At 46.6% G+C, this 24,499-nt stretch overlaps 2 protein-coding genes across 4 annotated transcripts in view; both read right to left on the bottom strand.

Moving 5' to 3' along the window:
• Positions 1 to 1,756: 1,756 nt before the first annotated feature.
• On the bottom strand, positions 1,757 to 21,523 carry PITPNB (phosphatidylinositol transfer protein beta). Its single transcript, XM_039724658.1, has 14 exons — positions 21,481 to 21,523; positions 16,780 to 17,067; positions 16,172 to 16,457; positions 15,757 to 15,787; positions 14,789 to 14,934; positions 14,096 to 14,187; positions 13,960 to 13,967; positions 12,733 to 12,811; positions 12,019 to 12,025; positions 11,472 to 11,544; positions 7,432 to 7,509; positions 6,824 to 6,934; positions 6,178 to 6,300; positions 1,757 to 2,420 (listed from the first exon to the last, which is right to left on the bottom strand). The coding sequence occupies exons 1-14, from the start codon at positions 21,521 to 21,523 to the stop codon at positions 2,370 to 2,372; spliced, it is 1,416 nt and encodes a 471-aa protein (XP_039580592.1). The 3' UTR covers positions 1,757 to 2,369.
• The window catches only part of TTC28 (tetratricopeptide repeat domain 28), a 102,499-nt gene continuing 96,788 nt past the window's right edge, over positions 18,789 to 24,499 (bottom strand). For all 3 annotated transcript variants that reach the window (XM_039724378.1, XM_039724379.1, XM_039724381.1), the window contains one exon: positions 18,789 to 24,274. In XM_039724378.1, the coding sequence (XP_039580312.1) occupies positions 22,650 to 24,274 (1,625 nt within the window). In that variant the 3' untranslated portion in view covers positions 18,789 to 22,649. The remainder of the gene's footprint in view (positions 24,275 to 24,499) is intronic.

The raw sequence follows: 24,499 nt of genomic DNA, 5'->3' as shown, positions 1-24,499 counted from the left end.
AGCAGAATTTTTTCCTGACATTTCTCAGTCTACATGTAAAGGTAAAAGACAGAAATCATTCTCCTTTCTCTTCAGTGATTAAAAATCCTCTAGAAAAAAAAAGCAAATTCCTTACAAGTCTCCTTTAGATCACACTTGTGTACAGCCAAGTGATGGATTTCAAAGGTTACTGCTAGAATATGGTTCCCAGCAGTCTATTGCAGTGAATAACTATCACGTTTACATATCCATTACATCAAAACTACGTTACACTTCCACTGCTTCCTGTTGGTTCACCATCTGGAAGCTAAACAAGCTGGTAGTAAAGACACAATTCAATTCTGCATTTACCAAAGGAGCTGTACAAGCTTTCATTTGCAGCAGGTGATTGCACAACCTGAGCAGGCAGAACCCTGCCAGCCCCAGGAATGGGACCCCGGGGAGGGACACCCAGGAGCCCCTCAGCACCTCTGGGGCCCCGTGGGAGGCACTTCCCACCTGCAGCCCCTCCTCATGCCCAGTCCCACCTCTGCCAGCCCAGCAGTGCCAAGGTTCCAGGTGCTGCTCAGCCTGAAATCCCAAACCAAACCCAGCCCCGGGTGACAGCAGCCTTTGGGAGCCCAAAGACCAGCTCAGGAGCAAAATGTGAGTGCCTGAGATAAGAGACACAGCTTTTTATGATCAAATTTATTTAATTAAATTTCATTGCCTGCTTTACTTGTCAGTTGCACCAGAGAACTGCCAAAGGAAACAAAACATTGTACATTCACTACAAGATTCTCTCAAATTTTCACAACTAGTCCAAATCCATGGAAGTCACAGGGCCCCTTTCCCTCTGCATTGCAACACATTAAAAATGGCAGGACACAAACTCCAGCACTGAGACCTGAGCCCTTGGGTTCCAGGGGTACTAAATGACCTCTGTGTGTGTGCGTGCTACATCTCTGCATTTACCAACCCAACCTCCTGGTGGTACAGGACACATAAGCACTGAACTAACCCAGAAAGGAAACCAACCCCATGGCAGGGGGGCTGCAGGGTGGGTGGTGCAGCACACGGCTGAGGCACCAGCACCAGGCTGGGGTGGCAGTGCCAGCGTGCTCAGCACCAGGACAAGGGGCACAGCACACCTGGCCCCTCCTGCCAGTGCAGGAATGTTTTGCCACTGATGGGAACAGAAATCAGATCCCTCCTGGGAAGGCAGGCAAGGCTTGCCCTGCCAAGGGTGCTGGGAAGAAACCAGGCATTCATAGATCTTTATCTAACTAGTGCTTTTAAAAATACTTTTTCTTTGATCTAACAAGCATTAGGTTAATGTCCCCCTGTTATGTGCTCTGAATAGTTCCTCAAACATGCTGAAGACCTTTTCCCTATGGAGTTTCCTACAGGAGGCATCTGTTATCCCAGGGGCTCTCACACATCAGCCCCTCACAGACAGACAGCAGGGGAATGTGTCAGGGGCTACAACTGAAACTGTCACCAAATCTGAAATTCTGCATCTCCCAAAGTGTATTTCCAACATGAAAACAGCTAAAATCACAATTATATTCCATTGCTGTGTGTGAAATCCAGAATGCTTGCATGGCTTCCAAAGGGAAGCTCTGGAAAACAGCCACTGCACTGGCAGGAGTATTCCTGGAGGGAAGGGCTGACCCTGTCCTCACTGCCCAGCCTAAGATACACTGGAAAATGCTCTACAGATACTGTCAGTGTACTTGTCTAAAAAGCAGGTTCTGAAAAATTTTAAGTTGCAAATTACTTTATAAATCACAAGCCATTTTTCCTTAGTCTTGCCAATTTTAATGAAGAAAACTGTTAGCATTTCAATGTACAAAAGTACAATAAAACATGATTTTTTTTCTTTTAAATCAGTGAGTGGGTAAAGTTTGGGTTAAACTTATTCAACAGTAAAAGTCTCCCAATTTCCACTAATAGAAATTTTTTTCTGATTTGACTAGAGGATAATGACAATCCAGAAATAAATAGCTATAAATACATTCATTGTTCCTATTCCAAAAACTCATCACATAGGGAAGACATAAAACTGAAATTAACTTGTTTGAGTGTTCCTTTACAATGAGAGATGGGCAAGTTAGAGCAGAGTGACTTGGACAGGAGAGAAAACAAGTAGGGCAGAAATTGGTCCAGTATTGACATTCATGAACATACCAGTTAGCAAAATTCATCCTTTAAATGACACTACTCAGTTGATTTTTTTATTTGCTTGGGGGTATACATAATGAAAGCAGTTTCCTTGGAATCTTTGCTAGGACAGGTATAGCACCCAGAGACACTGTAACCACCCCTTCTGTCTGCATGTGTGTGTGTAGTTATATACAGAGTCATGCACCCACACACACGGCCAAGGTCCGGCGCCGCGTCCGCCCGGGTCACTCGTCATTGGCAGCACTCGTTCCTCTCACTTGGCCTTGGTTACGCAGCTGTGGAGAGAGCAAGGGCAATTCCTGCATTAGCAGCTTCTTCACACACAGCTCCAAACACGCAGGGAGATTATCTCCAGGGAAAAGCAGGACAGGGCCTCAGTCACACCAAAGCAATGCCGGCTCCTGAGGGAATCTCAGCGGGAGCTGTCCTTGGCTAGGACCTGCCCCCAGGGCTGGGAGCAGCTCCCTTCTCTGGGGAGCCCACACAGATCAGTGGGATGTGCTCCCTTGGGCTGGGATGTTACAACAGTCCCTGTGAGGAACAGCAGCACCAAAGGGCTGGGCACAAGCACCAAGAGCCTCTAACTCCTGGAGAAGCTGCTCCTGCAGTAACAGCTCTGACACGGTTTAGTGCTCTGGGTGGAACTGGATTTCTAAGAACTGAACCTGCTTGGAAGGTGACGCTCCACAGCTTCCCTAAGTGACGTGGACCAAGTCCAGAGATCACTTTGCCCCTGCGTGTGCAGCAAAGCGATGCTGCCCTGTGTGACTGGTGCCCAGAAGGGGCGGGCACCAGGGCTCAGCGCCACGGCCACCACAGCAGCACAGCCCACACCTCGGGTGCTTGCAGTGGGACAGCATCAGGCACCAGGGCAGGTGGCCAAGGCTGCAGGAATTCTGCTCCCAGCCTTAGTGCCTGCATCAGTGCCCACCTGCAGTGTCCTGGGCACCGTGGGTCAGCCCCACCTGCTGACCACCACACCACTACAGGAGGCAGGTAAGGCCCACACGGGTTATGTGGACATTAAGATGATTTCTGCTAGCAATTCCCATCCAAAAGAACAACAATCCCTCTTCTCCTTTTGCATCCAGCAGTTGACTTACACAGCTTGCTTTGCCTCAGAACCTACAGAGAACTCCTCTAGACGTCCGCAGCCAAAGTGCCTCGAACGGAACCCTTCTTACGCATCTGAAGTGAAATAAAACGTGAGCTCCACACACAGAACCTGCGCGCCGTGGTTAGTACGAGACAAGCAACGACCTGCAGGGCCAGCATCTGCCTCTCCCTGGCCAGGGCCAGGACCAGCTACAGCTCAGGGGGTTTGGCCATGGTATGGGGTTTCTTTTTGGCAAGGAGACCTGGGAACTGGAGAGCAGCTGTAAACAATGCTGCTTGAATTTTCACCGAGCTCATGATGCTCCAGCTTGGAATCACTGCTCAGGGTACTCAGTGTGGCATCCCTACCCTCACACAGGCATGACAGAGGGTGGTCACAGGGCTCTGGCTGGACCTGATGCTTTCCTACCCTGCACTGATGAGCTGAGGCATGTTTCATGGAGCAGAGGTGCTTCTCATCTCCAGCAGCCAGAGACAGAATCCACCAAGTGAAACATAAACAGTGATAAAAAGATGGACTGGGATAGAGGAACTCTGGAAGAACACTGATGAGGATTCAGAGAGTAACAGAAAGTAACAAAAGCAGAGATCCTGACTATAAAAATCGACTGAAGATGAAGCACAGGAGCAACAAAAGAACTGGAATGTGCACAGAACCCAGAGAGAGATCAGCTCGGAGCAGAAGGAAGAAAGGGTGTTCATGAGGAGGGGAAGATACCAGGACACTGTGTGGGAAAGAACATGCACTGCCAGCCCTGCTTTGTGCCAGCTTTGGCTCTCAGCATCACAGAACTGCCTAGGGCTGCCCTGGCCATCCCTGGCCACTGCAGGGACATATCTGTGTCACACTGAGCACCTCACCCCTGAGCACTCACTTCCCAGAGGTCCTGGCCAGAAAACACTTTGAGGTGTACTGGGGATGTAATGGCAGTTACTGGTGAGCACAATGGGTGGAGCAGTTGAATATGAAACAAGACAACAAATTATTTTGGATAAAACTAGCATTGATATTATTTGGCAGTGACATTTTTGCCCTTAGGTTGCCTAATAATGCACTGCACCACAAACCCATGAAAATTACAAAATTTATAGGTGTTTGTAGATACCCCTCTTGCAATAACTGGAAAAACCCCAAGACAGTAGGTCCTCACTCCTCTCACATTTCACAATATCCACAGAAATCTGGGTTAGTGTAACATCATACATTTATCTTGTGAAAAAGAACAAACCAAAACAACTCAACTTTTTCAACAATACACAAACTCCAAATTCCTGACACTAATATCTTACACAGCAATTTGCAAAAAACAATTTGCCTTTGCAAAAAGAGAAAATATTTTGGAAAAAATATTTAAAAGTAGCTACTTACCAGTGAGAAATGTGAAACAAAACATCCACAGTCACAGAGACACAAAGGAACAATTTCACCATGCACAGAGGTGTGTCAGGTTCTGCTGCCTCTCTCCAGCACACCCCTGGTGTGCACTCCTCACTGCCACTACCCTTGCTCAGGGAAACTGGATAAAGTCTGTTTCAGTCCAAATTAAGAACTATGGGTGTGCAGAAGGGAACCCTTCTGGCAAAAATCAGTTTGGAGAGGACAGCTGTTACGCTTCCTCATCCACAGACACCTGGGAACAGGTGGTCTAGGAACAGGATCAGGCATAAATCAGGAGTTCAAGAAGAAATCCCCTTGATTTGAGAAAACAACTGCCAAAAATACCCAAATGCCCATGAGAGAGCACAAGATCTACAAGAGTGAGTGAACACCAACCTTGTCCACAGCACATTCTGGGGCTGCTGACTCAAACCCTCCAGCTCATGGGCAAAGAGCATTTGGTGCTACAGCTCAGCACAGGACTCTGAAGAAACACTTTTCCAAACACAGGAAACATCCCTACACAACACAGGCTGTTCCACACTGCTTGGAAAGCCCCTGGAGAGCACGAGTGGGGAGGGAGGAGCTGCAGCTGCTTTGGTACCAAGAGCAAAGACCAGGCACAGACCACAGAATGTGCCCCAGGGCCCCTGTCCACAGCTCAGGGAACCAGGTTAGAGGTGTCTGCCACGGCTCAAACCAGGCAAACAGCAAGCTGCAGCTGAAGACATGTTGTGTCTTGGAAGAACCAAGGCACTGGAACTGTCTGGGTAACCTGATTGGGTTTGAGGCATGAAGGAATTGTCAAAATGGGAAGGAAATACAACTGTAAATCCAAGAACAGCAAAAATGCCAGTGGGATTTAACATGGAAAAGGTCATATTCTGGAAAGACAGAAGAAGGCTTCCTTCCCAGCCTGTGGTGATCCTCTACCTCAGCATGGAGAGAGCAGAGACAGTGCCCTAAGTCTGAGCTTTCTCCCAGACATCAGCCCACAACACGTCAGGCCACATGGATTGGTCCTCACGGCCACTAAAGCAGGAAAACTGACATGATCTCAGCTGATTTTACTGACTTTCTGTTTGTAAGTAAAACTTTGGTTTGGTGTGCTAATCAGAAGTGGAACAGCTGAGAGGTGACACAAACTTACTTGAAATCATGCTTGAAGAGAAAAAGTGATCAGATCTAGTGATGACCAGAAATGAAACAAAGCAAGACACGAGATGGAATGGGACAGTGACAGATTTGGGATTCCATCCAAGTGGCAAAAGGGCCCTGAGTGGGACTTTTGCAGTGGGTGTGGTGCCATAAATACAGGTAGTCAGTGCAGATATCCTGCATTTAATGACATCAGAGGCACTTACCTCAAATCAGCACAGAATGCAGGAGCCCATGGGGCTGCACTCAAGGGGCCACAGTGCTCTCAGCAATTGCCCAAACACACACACAGGCATGGACACCACACAACTTGCCTCAGTTTCTGCACAGATAAATCTGCAGCTTAAATCACACAGCCTTAAAAAAAAAAGCTTTCTTACCGCTTCCAGCTCCTTCTGGGTTTCATCCTCCATCCTCCTGATGTCCTCCATAGTCAGCTCAATCCACTTGTCAATCCAACAGAACAGCTGGCGGTGGAAGTTGGTAAATATCCTTTTTTCTTGCTTTAAGAAGACAAACAAGCATTAGATCACACCTAGGACTATCTAAAGGCTGGTGAAGTGATAGCAGCTGCTCAGTTTGAAGAGTTAAAATCTTCAAGTGAGTGCTGCTTCACACTGCTACAGATTCACCTCACACCCCTGGATCCAATTTAAATTCACCTCATCTCTCAAATGCTTTAAAATGGAAAGAATGAACAAATTTCACTATCAAAAAAGAGTTTCAAGAAAGCTCAGCCATCCACATTACTTCAGAATTATGAAGAATGTTGTTAAAATCTGTTCCAGCTCCAAGGTGGCAGCAGCCAAACCAGAACAGCCACTTCCTGAAGACTTTGCTTTCTTTCCCTAGAGAATTGTTCTGGTAATTCCAGTGAAGCCCCACTTGCAGCAAACCAAGACACAAATGGTTTAACTGGCTGGGGAAAAGGACAGGAATTCCCTGGCTGTGAGCAATAGGAAACTGCACCAGTGTTCCTGCTCAAACCCCCACATCAACACAGCCCCAAAAGGCAGAAGCACTCACCTTTTGTATAAAATTTTCCACTTTGTTCTGCAGTCCCCACCACTTAAATTTGATGGTCACCAATTTGTAAGCACACATTTTGGGACACTCCTCATCAGTTGCTAACTCCTTCTGTTAGGGGATAATAGAAAAGAAGTTTTAATACTTTAGAAGTTTAATTATAACTCTAATTAGTGCATTAGAATGATAAATAGTATATTTTATAGTAAATTAATTAAATTTAACTATGTTGTTATGATAATAAAATATGACTCTAAGCATTATTACAGAAAAACAACATTCTAATCAGTAACTTGGGGCTGTTCCTGACAGACTCCCTGTGATTCACTCCAGGGCTCAGCAGTGGCTCCTCAATTCCTGTGGGGATCTCTGGTGTGGCACACACAGCCCATTCCCTCCTGGGATAGATTGTGATGGCTGGCAGGGGGTGCTGGCAAGCTCTGTGCTGCTTTTGGGGTGTCACAAAAGCAGGACATAACTTGGTTCTGTGGTGTGTTGGGCCACAGAAAATTTGTTCCTCAACTGGAGCTAAGCCCAGTTCTGAAGGAACCATGAACTTTGTTCTTCTGCTGATCAATTCCCAAGGCTGTAACAACAGTTCCTAGTACCTTCCAGTTTGGCCCCAGAGGTCCTCTCTTTGTCTTAACTGACTGGAATAATGCAGGATCTTCATCAGCTTTGTAGTCCTGTAACATAAAACACTCTGAGAGTCAGAAAACACCACCAGATTGAATATCCCACTGTGTTAAGGGTCTGCTGGAGCAGGATGGTGCAGCACAGCTGCCAGGCTGGCTCCAGCACACCTGCTCCCAACACAAAGCTCTCCAGGGCTGCCCTGTGCTGTGCACACTGTGACATCTGCACTGCCCCACTGGGTCTGTGACCCCTGAGAGGAGGAGAAGCAATAATTCAGCAACCAGCATGCTAAAGCCATTCAGGCTGCAACACATGGCCTCTGCTGGGGAGGCAGAACAGGAGGGAATCCTGTTCAAGACTGCCTTTTAAAAATTTCACACAACCACTGGATAGAAGACATTGAAGTGAATCAAGATACAGCAATGGATAAACAATTTTGCTCTATGTAACTAATTGCTGGCAGAACTGCTGCTGGTTTGGGGCAGCAACATGCCAAACAGAAACCCAAGAATTCCACCTCTTGGTGCCAGTTTTATAAATAAAACCAGGTACTGCACTGAGACAAGCCTGAATTTATTTTCACTGTGTGAACATCCTGCCAAAGCACAGCTCACTGTAGTGGTGTGAGGCATGAGGCATTTAAACTGAGCTACATGTGCAGCCTTGATCTGCCTGCTTTATGGGGTGGAATGATTGGTCTGGATACCCCAGGGACACTGAAGCCCACACAATGCTGTTCCTGCCATCCCACCTCCCACTGCACAGGGACACTGGCAAAAAGAAACTGTGCTCTTGCATTTAGGACCCACATAAAAATAACCACAGCTGGAAACACTGGGGAAGGAAATGTTATCTCTGAGAAAAAGGTAGGAGTGAAAACAGAAATCCCAAGGAAATAGATGAGTCACAGTAGAGTTTTCTGTGCTAGAGACAGAAGCTTTGAACCAAGACCTTTTATTACTCAGTTAACCCAAATCCTATTAAGGACAGGAAAAACCCTTTATAGACTAAAGCCTAGATGGACAGGAGAGCATTGTAGGAACTCTTCTCTACACAGAAATCCTACAAGCATGCAGGGAAGAAGACTGGACTAGAGCCAAAGTACAAATAAACAACAGTTCTTTGCAGAGTTTAAGGAAAATATCTGTGCAGCAAAAGCTTAACTCCTGACAACAAGTCCTTCTTAGGAAGAAAAACAGGCAGCTGCTGGAGCAAATATTACAGCTCAAACCCCTGAAGCTCTCTGGAAAGTTAGACAGGCAAACATCAGCCTGCAGCAGCATAACAGGACAGAGGAGCAAAACCATTCCAAAGAAATACACAAATACCATTTCACAGGCAGTTTCTGCTCAAATTCTCAGTATAATATTCATGAATGCAACCATGTATTATAAAAATGATTTAGAGAGACTGTGAACCACATGCAATAAAGTAATATCACAACAAACCCAGAACCTGGGCACTTCTTAACAATTCTCATTCTCAGTCTTTAGACCTGCTCAGAGTGGTAACAGTGCTCCTGAGAACTCATGGTTCACTATCAAATGGTATAAAAATTCAAACAGGACAGAATGATTTTAAGAAAACTTTTAGAACCTAACATGAAAATTACCTAAGTTTGATGCCTGATCTGCAAACCCAGGAAAATGGAGCTGACCATAGAATGACATCACACTAACTAGGGAGGTGGATACAAATTCTGGCTTTCCAGCTCAATATGGTATCAGTGTTTTAAACAGGAGAATGTACATACAAGCAACAAACTCACATACAGATCCTGAGGAAGGTACCACCTACCAGAGCTCTCCTCCAACATCATCCACACTCTGTGAGTGCTCATTCACAGCACACAAGAAGACCAAATTCAGGTTTATCCAAGTATGCCATACTCCCAGCTCAGTGCATGATTCCCATAACTGAAACAGTCACCAGCACCACTGTACACTGCCCTGACAGGCACTGGTGTCCTTTAGGTAAATGGTTTTTAATAAAAAATGCCTTGTAATCACTCCCATCTCCTGAAGAGTCCTGCAGCTCCAGCTCAGCTATCAGGGGAACCATTGCCTGAGATCACCTTTGAAAGAATGCCAAGGTTCAAATGGGGAATGAAAGCAGCCTGGGTATCACGGACACACATCGTGGTGCCATGCCCAGAGCCAGAAGTTAAAGGTCACTAGGAACAAGGCTGGAAGAGATATTTATAAACAGGATGAAAAGAGGGGCATAAAACTAAAAGCACATCATATTAGTACACAGATAGGCTGTCCCATGGGATGTGTCATTGCATGATGAATCCAAAGTTCAGCACTAATAATGTGGAGCTGTTTAGCTGCCTATTGTGATAAACTAAGTCTGAAATGGGAGAGATCCACCTATCAAGCTCTGTAACTTGAGAATCTTTGAACACTTTCTTCAGACCACAAAAGAGCAATTCCTGTTCTAATTCTAAATTCTAATACATTTCCTCAAACTGAAGAGAAATGGACAGCACACAGAAATCCAAACTCCAAAATCCAAATCCATGTGTAATCTGATTCATACAAAACTGTAATTTTAGAATTTTCTTTCAAGTAATATAGATCCACTATGACCTAAACAAGACATTTCATGTCTTCATTGTACAAAAATAGCTATAAACCTGATTTCAATTTGTTTTCACTACCCTCTACTTTTCTACAAATTATTTCCAAAACCTCTGCTTCCTCTGATGTTCATCAAGTGCTCATTTTTGCTTACACTTTAAAAACTCTCTCTCTCCTGGGAAGTCACTTTTATATACAAACAACATCAAGTGACACAGACTGCATGCTGGAGATGATTAAGAGAAGGCAGGGTTAAATGTGTATCTAAAGAAAGTCACAACTGTCACCCAAATTATTTCTATACATACTTAAATGAGCACGAGTCAGCATGCCAATCTTGGCAATTTTGTTATGATGTAGCTAAACTTCCAAGAAAAAAAAATAAAATTCAAGTTCCATTACCTAAAGTTGATTAAAGTATCAGCACAAATAGAAAGTGTCTCTCCTGAAGTGATAAGAAGTAAAGAGAGAGAAGACAAAGGCCAAAAACTTCAGACTTTTATAACAGAAGAGACTCCAAGTGTGGGTCCCAGAGGATCCCTGATCTCTCTCATCCCAGAAGGGGAAAACAAGCAAACAGCAAGGATGTCAGCCTGCAGGTAACTCAGAGCTACCGGTGTCTGCTAAGAGTTTAATCACAAAGCCAGGCTTTGGTTAATGAAGTCAGGACTTAGCAAAACAGAGTTTCTGGGAGATGCAATGGAAATAAAAAAATTTCATCACATGGTGAAAATTAATCCCCAGTATTCCTACACAAAAATGGGCTAAACTGTGAGCTTGGATCTACAAATATCCTCTAAAATATTTGCTAAAAGTGGAAATGGTGCTAGAAGTTTATAAAAAGGAAACAGAAATGTAACAATGTAGAAATGTACACCAGAAGAGACTTAGGACTCTGGATGAGACCACTCTGCACTCAGTTTTGATACTCTGTAAGTCAAATACACAAAAGAAAAAAGAGGATTATGTACTGAAAATAGTTCCAAGGACTTCCTGCAAAGAAATCCTCTCCCCAGAATGTAGGATATCCAAGTATCTACTTTCAGAAAATAACAGTTAAACATTATAAAGAGCCTCTCCTTGCACAAAACCAAGACAATCACATTTATTGTGCAAACACAGTCTCCATATTAGTGCCTACCACTTCCCTACTGTCCAAAGAATATTACATATCCAACAGTCCAGCTGTTGGACTGTTACAATTTAACAAACCAGGCAAGAGCCCCAGCAGATCCAGATGTGCAGAAAGAATCAGCAATAAAACCAAAGAAGAAAGGCAGGCACATAAATGAATGGTTGTGTTAAAGACACTTCCCATGTCTCTGTTGGGTGAAATCCACACCATTTTGGCTTATTCACTAAAAACACAAAGCACAAGTGGAATCAGCTGCATGCTACATCCCAACCCCAAGAGCAGAACATTTACTTACTCCTGGTTCTACTTGAGTTCTATCTGCAATGTCAATATGGACAACCTCAACACTCTTCCATGTGTTTGGATAGCTTAAATCACACAGCCTTAAAAAGAAAAAAAAAAGAAAAAAAAAGAAAAAGAAAAAAAAAAAAAAAAAAAAAAAAAAAAGAAGAAGGAATCATTCCCATGCTGGGAATCACACAGTGATCACTTTGAGCAGTACATGTGTGTGCCAGGGAGTTTTTCAGGATGCTGTAAAGGCAGCATTCTCCAAACCTACCCCTTCTTCCTCTGCCTTTCTCCAAGGGAATGATCTCCACAATTACAGTTTAATTCACTCACTAATCAATTTTAAAACAGCACAAAGCCTTCACTTCTTGTGCATTCAGGAAACCTGGATTTAAGATTAAGCTCTATTCATCTGTCACATTTGTTAGCACTAATGAAATCAAGCTCTAATTAGAACCATTACCCATTCCAGAATCTGCATGAACTTTTCAAGCGAGAAGGAAGGTGTAAAAATTCCAAGTGCAAATATGCAGATTTCAATAACCTGATCTCACAGGTTCCCTGAATCACAGGACTGCCTTGAAGGTGGCCCAGGTGTAGTCTGAGGGTGTGTAAAGGTCAGAGGATGGAATCAGCTCCACACCTGAGGTCTGTCCAGCACACCTAAACTCAGTTACAGCCAGGGGAGCTGTCCAAGAACAATCCCCCTCCTGTGCAGCACATCCAGAGTCACAGCTCACCCAAGCACTGGAAACAGACTGACAACTACTCCTCTCTGCATGGTTTATAAATGTTTGTCACTACAGATCAAAATTTTCCTCAAATTGACAGTCTGGGGAGAAAACAGGAATGTCACCAGCTGGGACAAGTCACAGAGGCAGCTCCAATATTTAACTACAGCGTTCACAGATAACTCCAGTGCTCTTGTGAAACCTGTTTTCAAATAAACTCATCAGCCTAACTTGTCAGCATGTCTATGGTAAAAGAACATGAAATTAACAGAAGGACCTCCTGAAAAGCTATTTAAGTATTTGCATGAGAATCAAGCATGTGTATTGACTTCTAAACATAAAAACCAAACCACATCTCCTGATCTCCTTAGATGAGAAAGCTTGACCACCTTGCAAGGACCTGAAAAATGCTTTTCTTGCTTTACTCACTGGTCAGGCATTGACTTTAAGCAGTAATTACCCACCATCACCAGGTATAAAATACTTTATCTGTACTAATTGTACAACTGCGCTAAGGCTTGGTATCCAAACCCCAACTCACGTTCTCTGTTGTTCCCAAATCTGGTTTATGCCAGGTCTCAATTTTTATGAAGAAGTCATCTTTCATGTATTCATTCTGTAAGAATTACAAGCAAAAAGCACAAGTTTGATTACATCTCTCTGCTCTAAGTTTAGATAAATGGTATCTACATACAAGCCATTACTAATCCCTTACTAATACAATATATTGAATATATTGAAATATATTGAAATTACACAATATATTGAAATTACCAGAGAAACAGCCCCTTACCTACACACAGAAACAGGTATATGATAATCTTAAACTAGAGCAGTGATACTAAATTAAAACCAGTCATCTCCAAGAAATCCAGCTCTACCTGTGCACACCAGTAGAAACAACCCTGCCATTTGCTGTCCTCAACCCTGAAGTTCTTTACCTAATGTTCAAGGAATTTTCAGACTATCAATTCTGCAGGTAGATGTTACTGTGCAGCACAATTACAATCATAAAGCTGGATCATAATGGTCCAGCTGCCACCAAATTGTGCATCCAAAGACAATGACAGAGCCCTGCTCATTCCAGGAGTCAGAGGGCACACACCTGTGTGCACAGGTACCACAGTGAGTCAAGCTCAACAGCTCAAACTCACTTGTGTCACATCCACATGGTAACAATCTAAACCATGTCTGCAAGTGAGCAGATAAAGCAGTTTAACATTTAACTAATAAGTTGTCATTAAGCAGGTTGCCAAAACACATAAAAAATCTTAATGATGTGTCTCCCATGCAACTTAAAAAACCAAATCCAAATCCTGAGCTGTGCTGATCCACTTAGGTTCCCAGTTACCCCATTTTAACTGGGACAGGAATTCATTTCACAGCAATGGCATTTCAGACAGGCAGGGACTGATTCCATTTCCCTGTTCCTCCTGCACTCAGGAGTGCAGAAGCCTCTGATATGTCACTTTTCCCCTCCCACTTTTCTTAGCATTATGTCTTACAGGACAGACATTATGCATCATAATTAATGGCATAAAAGAAGACACAGAAAATGAAATAATTTCTCTGACAAATGACAGTTCTAATTATAGCCACGTGCAGACAAATAAAGTAAAGGGAGTCACTTTGTTATACTCTACACCAGGAGTCCTAGCAGGCACATCTGACAGGCTGGAGCCAGACAATTGTAATGGGTAGTAACAGATAAAACATATCTTAAAAAAACCCCAATATATGATTGGTAGGATTTCAAATACTCACTGTCACAACTGGTGTCGTTGGAAAACACGTGCAATGAAAAGGAAAAGAAAACACAGAGCATTGTTAGACACAATTGTTTCTGAAGGGTCTCGCATATAAAAACACCAACAAGAAGAACACCCATGGGGACACTCACTTGTTCTACAGTAGGGATATGCATTCCAGGCCTTCTCGTGGAACACCAGGGAGCCTTCTGGAGCAATCATCCTTACAAACCCAGGGACTTTACTGGGAAAACAAACAGGGACAATGGGTTAAAAATCCTGCCAGCTGATATTCTCACAAACAGGGACAATGGGTTAAAAATCCTGAAACTCTTTGGTTCCTCCCACTCCAGTAAAAAAGGCACATTCTACCCAAACATCTGAGGGGTTGTGATGCACGTTGTCACCTGCAGTGAAACACACAGCAACTTCAAAAACCTTCCTGATCACGACATGGTTGAGAAAAAATGGGAAAGGTAATGATAAGGTAACAGAGTGAGCTGTGTGATCATGAGGAATGCTGTGCTTTCCCTCCTCTTGCAGAGCAGCAAAGACACCCTCTGAGGAAGAGCACTGCAGAGCCCTCACCTCCAGCTCCCTGGCAGGCAGCTCCTGACCTGCAGCAGGAACTTTATGTCCCACTCATCTCTGACTCCTGTCCAGAGCACGCAAACACAATTCCTTCAGCTGTCCCAGACAAGTATCCCACATATTTAAAATCCACTGTATTTCACATTTCCCCACTCACCAGAGCACTCATACAGAATTCAGCAAATTAAACCTCACCTTTCACCATTTCTTGCTCAATACCAAGGGACTACAATGTGCATCAAGGTTTTTCTCACCTCTTTAAGTGATAGATTTTGTGAGTATATTGTCCCTTCTCGCCATCCTGTTCATAAGGCTCATTTTTTAAGACCTGAATTCCTTCCCCACCTCCTGTTTCGTTTTTGCTAGCTTCTGCCACAGAATAAAGCTGCCCAACTTGATACTGCAAAGGGAAGAGAAGTCAAATGTTAGCAGCAAAGTTGGCCAAAACCTTTTAACATATTAAAAACAATTAGCAGTTTCCTGCTTACTGACAATTCAGTAGTGCAAAAAAGACTGTCAGCAAAGTAAAACACACCACAGAAAAGATATTTAGTGAATTCTGACAACTTTTTGGCAACACATCTCTGCAGCTCACAAACACCAAGTTCCACAGCAACCCAACAGCTGGGTGCACACCATAACTTCATTTTCCTATCCCAAGAGCTAAGTGTGTATTTGCTGTCCTTCACTGCACCAAGAAATATCAGTTTTGAGTTTACAGATTTTGGAGTGACCGATTTCCAGTTCACACTTTCAACCAACTCAATGCTGCCCTTACAGGACCCAGGAATGCACACTGCAGAACAAGTGTGATGTTTCCCTCAGAAGCACACTCAACACGCTGTCATGACAGACATCCCATCATGACTCTCATTTAACTGCACTTCAGTGCCATTTGAATGGCTAGCTTCAGGTCTGGGAAGACAATTCCTTCCCCTGTGGCTTCAGGAAAAGGCTTGGAGTCCCTCAGTGCTGGGTCAGCAGCAAAGTGCTGCCACAGGGCACAACTGAGCTGCTGGCAGTGGAAGGCTCAGAACACCTCAAGGTGCTGCGTTTGCTTCCTTGGAAATTCCTTGCTCAGGACAGGGACCACACCTGTGTCACTCATCTGTCAGTGCAGCCACAGCACAGGGAATGTGGGACTCAGGCTGGTCACATTTCTGCACAAAACCCCCTCCCAGCCCTCAGTCTGAACACAGCAGGGAGGAGGATCAGGACATACCTCTTGCACGGAGCAAGGTAAAACCACTCGGCTGAAAGAGGAAAAGAGAAAACTCAGTAAAATTAACCACTGGGCTTCACCTGCAGATAAGAGACATAGCACAGATGCTGAAGGAGGAAGTGTCAAAAGGAGCCAATTCAAGTTTTCTCTTCAGAAACCTCTGTGACAGGGAGGCTTTGGATATAACCCAACACACCCAAGTAAAGTTCAACACCAGCTATGTTACAACAGGAAAGACAAGAGATGGAAGATATCAGAAGCTAGAAAACCCAGGATCTACTTCCAGCTCTGTCATAACACCTTCGTGTTATGCTAAATCTGTTTATAAACTTTTCAACCTACACATTACATCTATAACCACTGAGGCTACACCACAGGACTTTGAAATAACAATAAGGCGGGACAGGAAACAAACCAGCCAGGAGCCCGCACGGCAGGGCTCTCCCGGTGCCGGGCACAGGGAGCGGGGCAGGGGAACGGGGACGGACCCGGCCCGGCCCCGGGGCTCGCGGAGCAGCCGCTGCGCGCGCCCCCGCCCCGCGCGCCCAATCGCGCTCGGGGCCCCGCCCCGGAGGCGCGCACGCGCCGGGCGCCGCCAATCCGAGGGCGCGCAGCCCCCGCGAGCTCACACCTCACCCCAGCGGCGGCCAATCGGAAGGAGCCGGGCGGGCTCCCGGTGCGCGTCAGCCCTCCCGTTGTTGCTGGTGGGGTGACGTCATCGCCGGGCGCCGGTGCGGGGCGTGAGGGGCCCGGGCCGGGCGGGGAGCGAGAGCGGGGCCGGGGCTGGACCGGGGCCGGGCGGGGAGCGGTGCCGGCCCTGCAGGGTTCTCGGTACCGAGCGCGGCCCTGCAGGGCTCGGGACGGCCCCTCCGCACTGCGGGCGGGCCGGTGCCGGACACCCCCGTTGCCGCTCCGCGGGGCCGGGCCCTCACGGCGCCGTTGCCGGGCGGGGTCACCCGCGGCGTGCGGGAGTGAGGAGCCGCAGCGCTGGTGGATGCCGGGAGCCCGGTTCCGCTGTCACACCGAGCACCGGCCCCGGGCTCTGCCTGCGGCCCCCGGGCGAGGCTGAAATCCCCTTCGCCGTCTGCCGCAGGCAGAGCCCTCCGCCCTCAGTCGCAGCCGGCCCCGCTGCCCCTGTGTTGCCGCGCAAACGAAACCGCAGGAAATCCGTGGCAGCCTCGGTTTCCGCGGCCAATGCCGCCCTCTTGTGAAACCGTGTATTTTCGCCTCCATCAGTCACCAGAAGCACAGGGATTTTAACCACTACAGAACAAGGTTCAGCCGGGCTGGGGCTTCCGCCTTCAGCTGGCGCTGAAAAACACAAAATGAAAGGAGTCTGCAGGTCAGAAAGCTCAGAAACATCGAAAGAAGGCTGAAACCAGCTCCAGGTGGAGGAGCCCTTGAGGCTGTGAGGAGCCTGGACTGGAATTGCAGTGGGATACCGGCAGTGCAGGACGGTGACAAGGACAGGTTCCACCCCGGTTCCTGGCTGGGGGGTGTGAATACCACTAAACAATCCTCAGCAGAATCCAATTGCCAAATTCCTTCAGGTAAATAATCCAACATATTCCACAAACAGGAGCAGCAAGTGAGATAAGAATTGTTTTGATAATTCCTTTCTCTGCTCTCTGTTCAGGGGGCATGTGAGTACCAGAGGGATGGGACCACCCAAGGCCCCTTCTTTGTGTTGAATTTGGCTTTATCCTGGTTTACATCGTGATGGAAGTTATCCTGTGGCAAAATGTTGCCCTTAGAACAAAGCAGCCAGGAAATACACTTCCACTTTGAGGCTCTCCAAAATTGTCATTCAGGGAAAATGACAGGATTTACTTAAAATAATGTGTTCTAAATATATTGATTTGCTTTAGCTCCCGAGCTTAGCTTTCATCTTTTCATGTTTTCCACAGCCATGCAGATTTTGCTTTCCCTGTTTTCAAACACAGGGAAAACAAACACACAAACGTAAAACCAGGTAAGCTGGAAAGAAAAAACAACCACAACTCCACAGCTGTGTTCCAGTGGTGCATCCTTTCCCCAGGGGTGACCCATGGCCCTCTCTGCAGCCCTGGCTCCCCTTTCCCTGGAGAAGGAAACACATCCCCCACATTTCCTCTTGCCAGGAGCCAGAACCAATGAGGCATTATCCAAAGGACAGAAATCCAGATAAAACTCAGTGTTGGCAGGTTTTTCCTATGGACACCTATTTCCATGGAAGTCCTTGAACTTCCTCAGGCCTGCCCTGGCTCTGGCCACGAGGAGCAGCAGTGATCAGGGCTGTACATCTGCTTCCCCAAGCACCCAGGATTTTCCTTTATTTGGTTTTTCAGTCCCTGCTGCTGCTCCTTCCCCATATGGACAACATTTGTGTGGTGTTTGCTCAGTCCCCAGCCCTGTTTACAGCTGCATCCTGCCACACACCAGTGTCACAAGAGGCCACATCCCGCTGTCCCCAGGCCTGGCACAGCCCAAGCACTCGAGCCCAGCTCCAGCCCAGCCCCTCTGGAGCAGGGAATGCTGCCCAGGAGCTGCTCCCATGGCAGGGCTCCAGCCCGAGGCAGAGCCAGCCCTGCAGTGGCCCCTGGCTGCTCTGGCTGTGCAGTCCTGCGGCTCCAGGACAGCTCTGTGTGTTTTGCTTCATGTCTCCAACACTTCCCTGCAGCACAAGGGCACCAGGAAGGTTTAACTCATCAAGTTCCAGCTGGCATTGGTAAGGAGACTCATCCCTCTAGCACTGGGCTCTCACAACCCTCAGAGCTCCTCCCAGCCCTGTGAGTCCTCTGCTACGAGATAAAAGTCAATACTGGTGCTCCCACCACCTGTCAGGAGGAGGAAAAGGAATTTCCAGTGAGCACTGGTAGCAGGAACAGTGCACTGCACAGAAAGGGGAGGGAAGCTGCAGAGGGAGCTGAGGAGAGCTGCCCTGAGTTTCAGCCACGCTCTGCCACAAGTCCTGGTCACACAGGGGAGCTGGGCAGAGAGCAGAGAGCCAACAATCACCCTTCCCCAAATCCTTCCAGATCAAGAGACTGAGGCACTGAGAGAACTCATGCTTTAATAGACACTGAAATCACAAAGAAGAAAAGGCCAAATGCCTTAGCAATTTCAATAAAAATATGAAAATCTTTTTACATGGTAAATCTCATAATATAAAAAGTTTAATGCTGTCTGGAAACAGAGTTTTAATTTACAAAGAAAGTCCATAGAGGCCAAACATGGCTACACTGCACGTAGGGAGAGTGCTGAAGGGCTGCTGCTGGGAAGCCTCTGCTGACCATCCTCTCTGGGTCACTGTCTCCAGTGCTCTTCTGCAGCTCAGGGAAGCAGTGTCCACACACACGTGCAGCCCTGCGGGGCAGCATGGCAATGCAAAGAACCCAAAACTGCTCAAACCCATTATCACCATCCAGCTGAAACTACCAATGCTTCCTAACAGATTCTCAGACACCTCTGTGCCCCTGGATCTGTTCTGCAACTTGGAAGAGATGTTCACAGAACGAGCTTGCCCTAATGAAAGAAAATATGGCCTAGAGTGATATGCATGGGTGTAGCACCCCCTCAAAGCTTTTTCCTTGCTTCAGTAAGGTATGATTAAACAGAAGGAAAACCAATATCAGGCCAGAGGTACAGGCTAACCAACAAAACCAAATTAAACTAGATTTTGATCACAGGGGTTGTTTACTGTTCCCACTTAGTTGGAGCTAAAGACAGTCAATAAAAAATCTGAAATCTCACACAGTAAAACGTACAGGGCAAAACCAAAACATTCTGTGGCCTTGGGGAACGGTTGCATGTGGCAGGTTTAATGTGGAAGTGGTTAATACCTAATTGTTATTGCTCACTGTATTACGCAGTGTTGTCACTTGTACCATGCACAAATACAACAACGACAAATGCATTAAACCCACAGAAGGAATTCTAACAGCAAATGGAGAACGCGTGATTTTCATTTCCTGAATTTCTCCACGTATTGGGCAAACCTGATAAAACTCTTTTTTTTTCCTCACAAAGGGGTTGTTTCTCATTCAGGAGGTGGAGGAGTGAGGGACAAGGTGTGCAGTGTCTCCCAGCCACGAGTAAGCATGCATTTCATGGCTCCTGGCAAGCCAATGGAAGTGACCTGTGCCAAGTCAACGGAGACCTATTTCCCAAAAGACTTTGTTCTAGTGACACTCACCTTCCATATTTATACAACATCAAATTCCCCAAATACTGAACTTTCTCTACATCTGAACCCTTCCCTGCTTCTAATGCTCCCCCCTCCTTAAAAACAACAACAGAAGAACCACTCCCCACACCCCCCACCCCGATTTAGCTCTGTCTGAAAGCTTTAAGCCAGCATGAAACCTGCTGGAGCACAGAAATGGGTTGTAACAAAATGGCAGCATAGAATTTCTACAGGTTAAAAGATCCTTTAGTTATGGAAGTAAACTACAACAAAGAGGCTTATTTCTGGCGTGTTATGCAGCACTACAGGGAGTATTTGCTGTTGCTATAAACAAAAAGCTGCCCACTTCCATCCTGGGTGTTCCTGGGATGTCGTTTCAAAAAATTTATGCTGGTTAGAAACAGAGCGGGTCACATGAAGTCTCTCAGCAGTCCTGTGACCACAGCAAGTGGCACGATCAACAGCATCTGTCCCCACAAGGGGCAGACACTGTGCTGACTCATTTTGGCCCACTATTCTAATTTTTCCTGCCAAATGACACGAAGGTGATGTTTAGCACCAAACCATCACAGGAAGATGTCATGTACAGACAAATAACTTGCATCATGATGAGTTGAACAGATTGACTCAACTGTTCTGCTACATTGTGTATGAGTAGGTAACTACTCCTTCTCTCTGCACTGAAAACTTTGGTGATCCCCCTCCCTTGTTAGCTAGCTGGCTGTAACAACCCAGCCCAGTATCCTTTGCCTTTAGTGCTTGTGTTCATTTCTTGCCACGATAAAACGGAAAACATTCTCCTGAAACCAGCAGACTCCAGAATATTCTCACAGCACGCATCTGATTATGCCTGTGAGTAAGCTGAGCCCAAGCATTCTCATGTTTCCATACAAGAACTGAATTCTCTGCCCTGCTATCATGCTTCTCCTCCAAGATGCCTAAGAAAATCACAAATTATCAGATGCACATTTACAAGAGCATCCAGCCATGCTAAGTACAATTCTCTGCATCAGCAATGTACCTCTGGTACGTCCACAGAGCTGCCTGCACTCTCCATTCAGCTGCAAGCCTGGAAGTTGACTTCAGATCCAGCTCAAACTCAGGGCCTAATGAATTCAGCCTCACAACACCTCTGTGAGGTAGGTAGGTAAGTATTACTATCCCCATTTCGATAGAAAGGGAAGACGAGGCACGGAGAGGTGAAGTGATTAGCCTTCAGTCACTGAGCCAGTTCTGGGAGTGCAGAATAGCCACCAAAACCTTGGTGATACAGTGCTCTGACCCCACAGCCTGCGAATCCTCGCGTGGATCTGAGCTGACGTGGCGGCGCCGCCGCCGCCCCGTGCCCACGGCTTCAGTGCATGTAAGCGATCCCTGGGATCCTGATCACATCACTGCATTCCACAGCCACCCAGAACCATCTCCAGCCTGCCCCCAAACCCCACCTAGCCTAGGGAAGCTGACTCTTTTATCGCCCTGGGGGTGCTCTTGGTCCCCTTTCCTCCACTTGTCAGAGGGCACTCAGGTTCTGCATGCAGCCCCTCCGCTTGCTGCCTCACCTTCTGCCTCCAGCTGCACCAACAGCTGCTCACACTGCCACATCTGCTCCAAATGAAACTTGTTTCCACACCTGCTCCAAAGGAAACCTGCCTCCACAGCAGGGAAAGGTTCCCAGACCTGCCTGTGCTGAGCCCTGGCAATGATTTAGCAGGATGGAGGAAGGTTTTTTTGGTCTGGTGATGTCTGAATCACACACACTGATGTCACATTCTTGCCTGCTGTGGAACTGCAAAATAATGTTCTGAGCTGCAGCATCTGCTATCCTTTTCTGTGCTCACTGAGCAGAGATGTAAGTACTGCCAAAACTTGCCAGGATAAAAGTTCACCTTCACAATGTGGTGTGCCAGAGAGACCAGAGCACTCAATAAACCCAGAACTTGTCTCTCTGACACACACTCACTACCACACACACAGGCTCACCTGCTTTATTAGGCCCCAAACATTTCCTTTGAGCAGACCAACCAGCAAAGTCTCATCTGAGGACTTTCCCTCCAAAAAAGTTACCTGAGATGCAGATTTTAGAACAGGGCACCTCTCTCCTCTTGTCTTTGTTTCACCAGTCTCTAAATGATGCAACAGAACGGCCAGATCCTGCTGCTATGGAGCTTTACTGACAGCAGTTTCTGGCTTGGCCAACCTGGCAGAGGTATCTAGAGGCATGTGGTCTCCTCCTCTGTCAGCCTTTGAAAGCAGTCGAGTAAATGGCTCATCTTTCTCCAGGCAGAGACTTGTACCTATGTTCTTTGTGGTACACAGCAATGTTCTGCCTCCTCTCCCTTTCCTCTCCAACCCCTGATATGTGTGATTTCTGTACAAAAAGCCAGCTGTAAAACTTCTGGATAAGAAAAACGAGGAGGTGGCTTCAAAGCCAGTGTTTAATGGGCAGACAACCAGATACTTTGCACCTGCTGCTGCAAATACTGAATACTACAAAGAACCTGTTATCAGGTGAGTCTGGCCAAGGTCCTGATAAGGGAAACAAAAACCCATGTGTGTGAGGCCATGTGCCCCCACAGTGACAGCAGGCCAGCCTGTCCCATCCCTGGGCACTGCCAGCTGAGGGCATGACCACGGCTGCTTAGCTACTGGTTCTGTTTTGGTAAAGGCAAGTGGGCAGAAGAAAATACTTCAACATGACTGTAAGTCATCAGCTGGTACTTGGGACATTTCAACATTTGGAGGAAGGGAAAAATCTTCCTGGTGACAAGAATTTATACCCATTCCCAGCTGGCAGCCTCAGGGGACGCACAGCTCCCAGAGTGTTGCCAGGTGAGGAATGAGCTGATGTCATGGAATTTGTGGTTTCAGGGCATCTGTGTCCATTTGGAGGGATCTTCTGTGGTGAAGCAGCAAGGTGTTGCCCAATAGACAGGTCCTTCAGTTCCAGCTTCTCTGCACTTTCTTCTTTGCTGTGCCGTGGTGATAAATTGAGCAAGCTGAGGACATCTTTCTTAGAAGTCATTGTTCCAGGAGCTCCTCGGAGAATCTTTATTGGCCCAGTGGAGTGGTGGGGAGTGCTTTGCCAGAACATCTTTAAGTTGTGAATTGCTTGCACTTTTTCATCGATGGCAGCCAATTTTAATTTGTCAATGTCTGGGGCATCAGCTGGGCTTGAGCGAGCAGAACCAGCTGAGGAATAAGAAAGAGCAGGAGATGGAGTGCTGCCACCAGGGGACTGATGCCCTGAGCTCGGAGAGATATTTCTGGGTGATTTAGAAATGTGAGCACTATAAGGAGAGCTGGGGTACTTGAGTTTAAAAGGAGGATGCTCAGTCAAGGACCCATGCGAGTCACAACCCGGAGATGGCTGCCCACTGTACTGACCTGTGCCTTCTCTGTTCGACATCTCCGACGTTGTGGGGCTGTTATAGCCAGAGCTCACCTTCTGAAGGGATGAACTCCTCGTTGGAGGCTTTGGTTTGATGGCAAGAGGTGAAGAAGACTGGTTCCTCTGGCTGGAGCTGAGCGGGCGGCTGAAGGCGCTGGTCTCCGAGGAGCGGAAGGCGGACACGCCGCCGGGGCTGGGAGCCCCATCCTCTGAGCTGTTGCTCTTGCTGATCTGGCTGCTGCTTCTCTGAAGACGTTCAACAGCAATGAGGTGACTCTGAGTTTCCTCCAGAATTTTTTGGGCCAGCTCTTGTGGATCAAGCTTTGGATTACTGTCCTCCTGGGATTTGACGGTGCTGTCAGTCTCAGTGCTAGACTGGTCAGATTCCCCAGTATCAGAACTTGCAAGTTTCCCAACTTTTTGGAAAGGTGAATTTGGGCTGGGGATAAGAGTCATTTTAACAGGAGAATTTGGAGTACTTATGCTCCCTTTGGAGTTGATGGATGCTTTAATGCCTCCATTCTGACTATTTTTGGGCTGTTTGTGATCAGGGGAAAATCTTGGTTTTATGTTTTCTTGGTAACTGGCTAAAGGCTCGTTGCTGATTATAGAGAAACCTTCATACTCTTCCTCATCTTTGCTGGCTGCAGTGGCTTGTGGTGACAGCTGGCTCTGAGCTGCAGACCTGTGTGGATAGATATTCTTGGGCCTCTCATAATCCTGCCGCCCTCTGTGTCCTGCCCCATCCAGCGTGTTCTCTGGCTTGGAAACAAAGCTCATGGAAGAAGCAATGGAGCTCAGGCTGTACACAGAAATGGCATCTGAGGCAAGGCTGTCTGGACAGGTAGGAGAGAATGGAGGGTTTTGATACTGGGGTACAGGGTTGGAAACAGACTGAGCAGAAGCCAGTGACTCCAGTGATGAGGAACTGTCCAGGCTAAGGCGCTTGGGCAGCTCTGTAGAATCTGAAAAAAGAAAAGACAACAGTATGTACAAACATGACCCTAGATACACCATAAAATCAAATAACACCGGGTAATATTCTATCAGAATTAAGAGAAAATGCTACAAAACATGCCCTCAGGCTCTGTGCTACCAGCTACTACTTAGGTAAAGAAAAAGAAGTGCACAACCCAGACAAGAACCTCTGTCCAAGTCTCCTAGATGGAAGTACATTATCATTTTATATC

This window comes from Passer montanus, unplaced genomic scaffold (assembly GCF_014805655.1).
Source record: "Passer montanus isolate IOZ18808 unplaced genomic scaffold, ASM1480565v1 scaffold53, whole genome shotgun sequence".
Lineage (NCBI taxonomy): Eukaryota > Metazoa > Chordata > Aves > Passeriformes > Passeridae > Passer > Passer montanus.
This window is presented reverse-complemented; position numbering and strand designations above follow the sequence as displayed.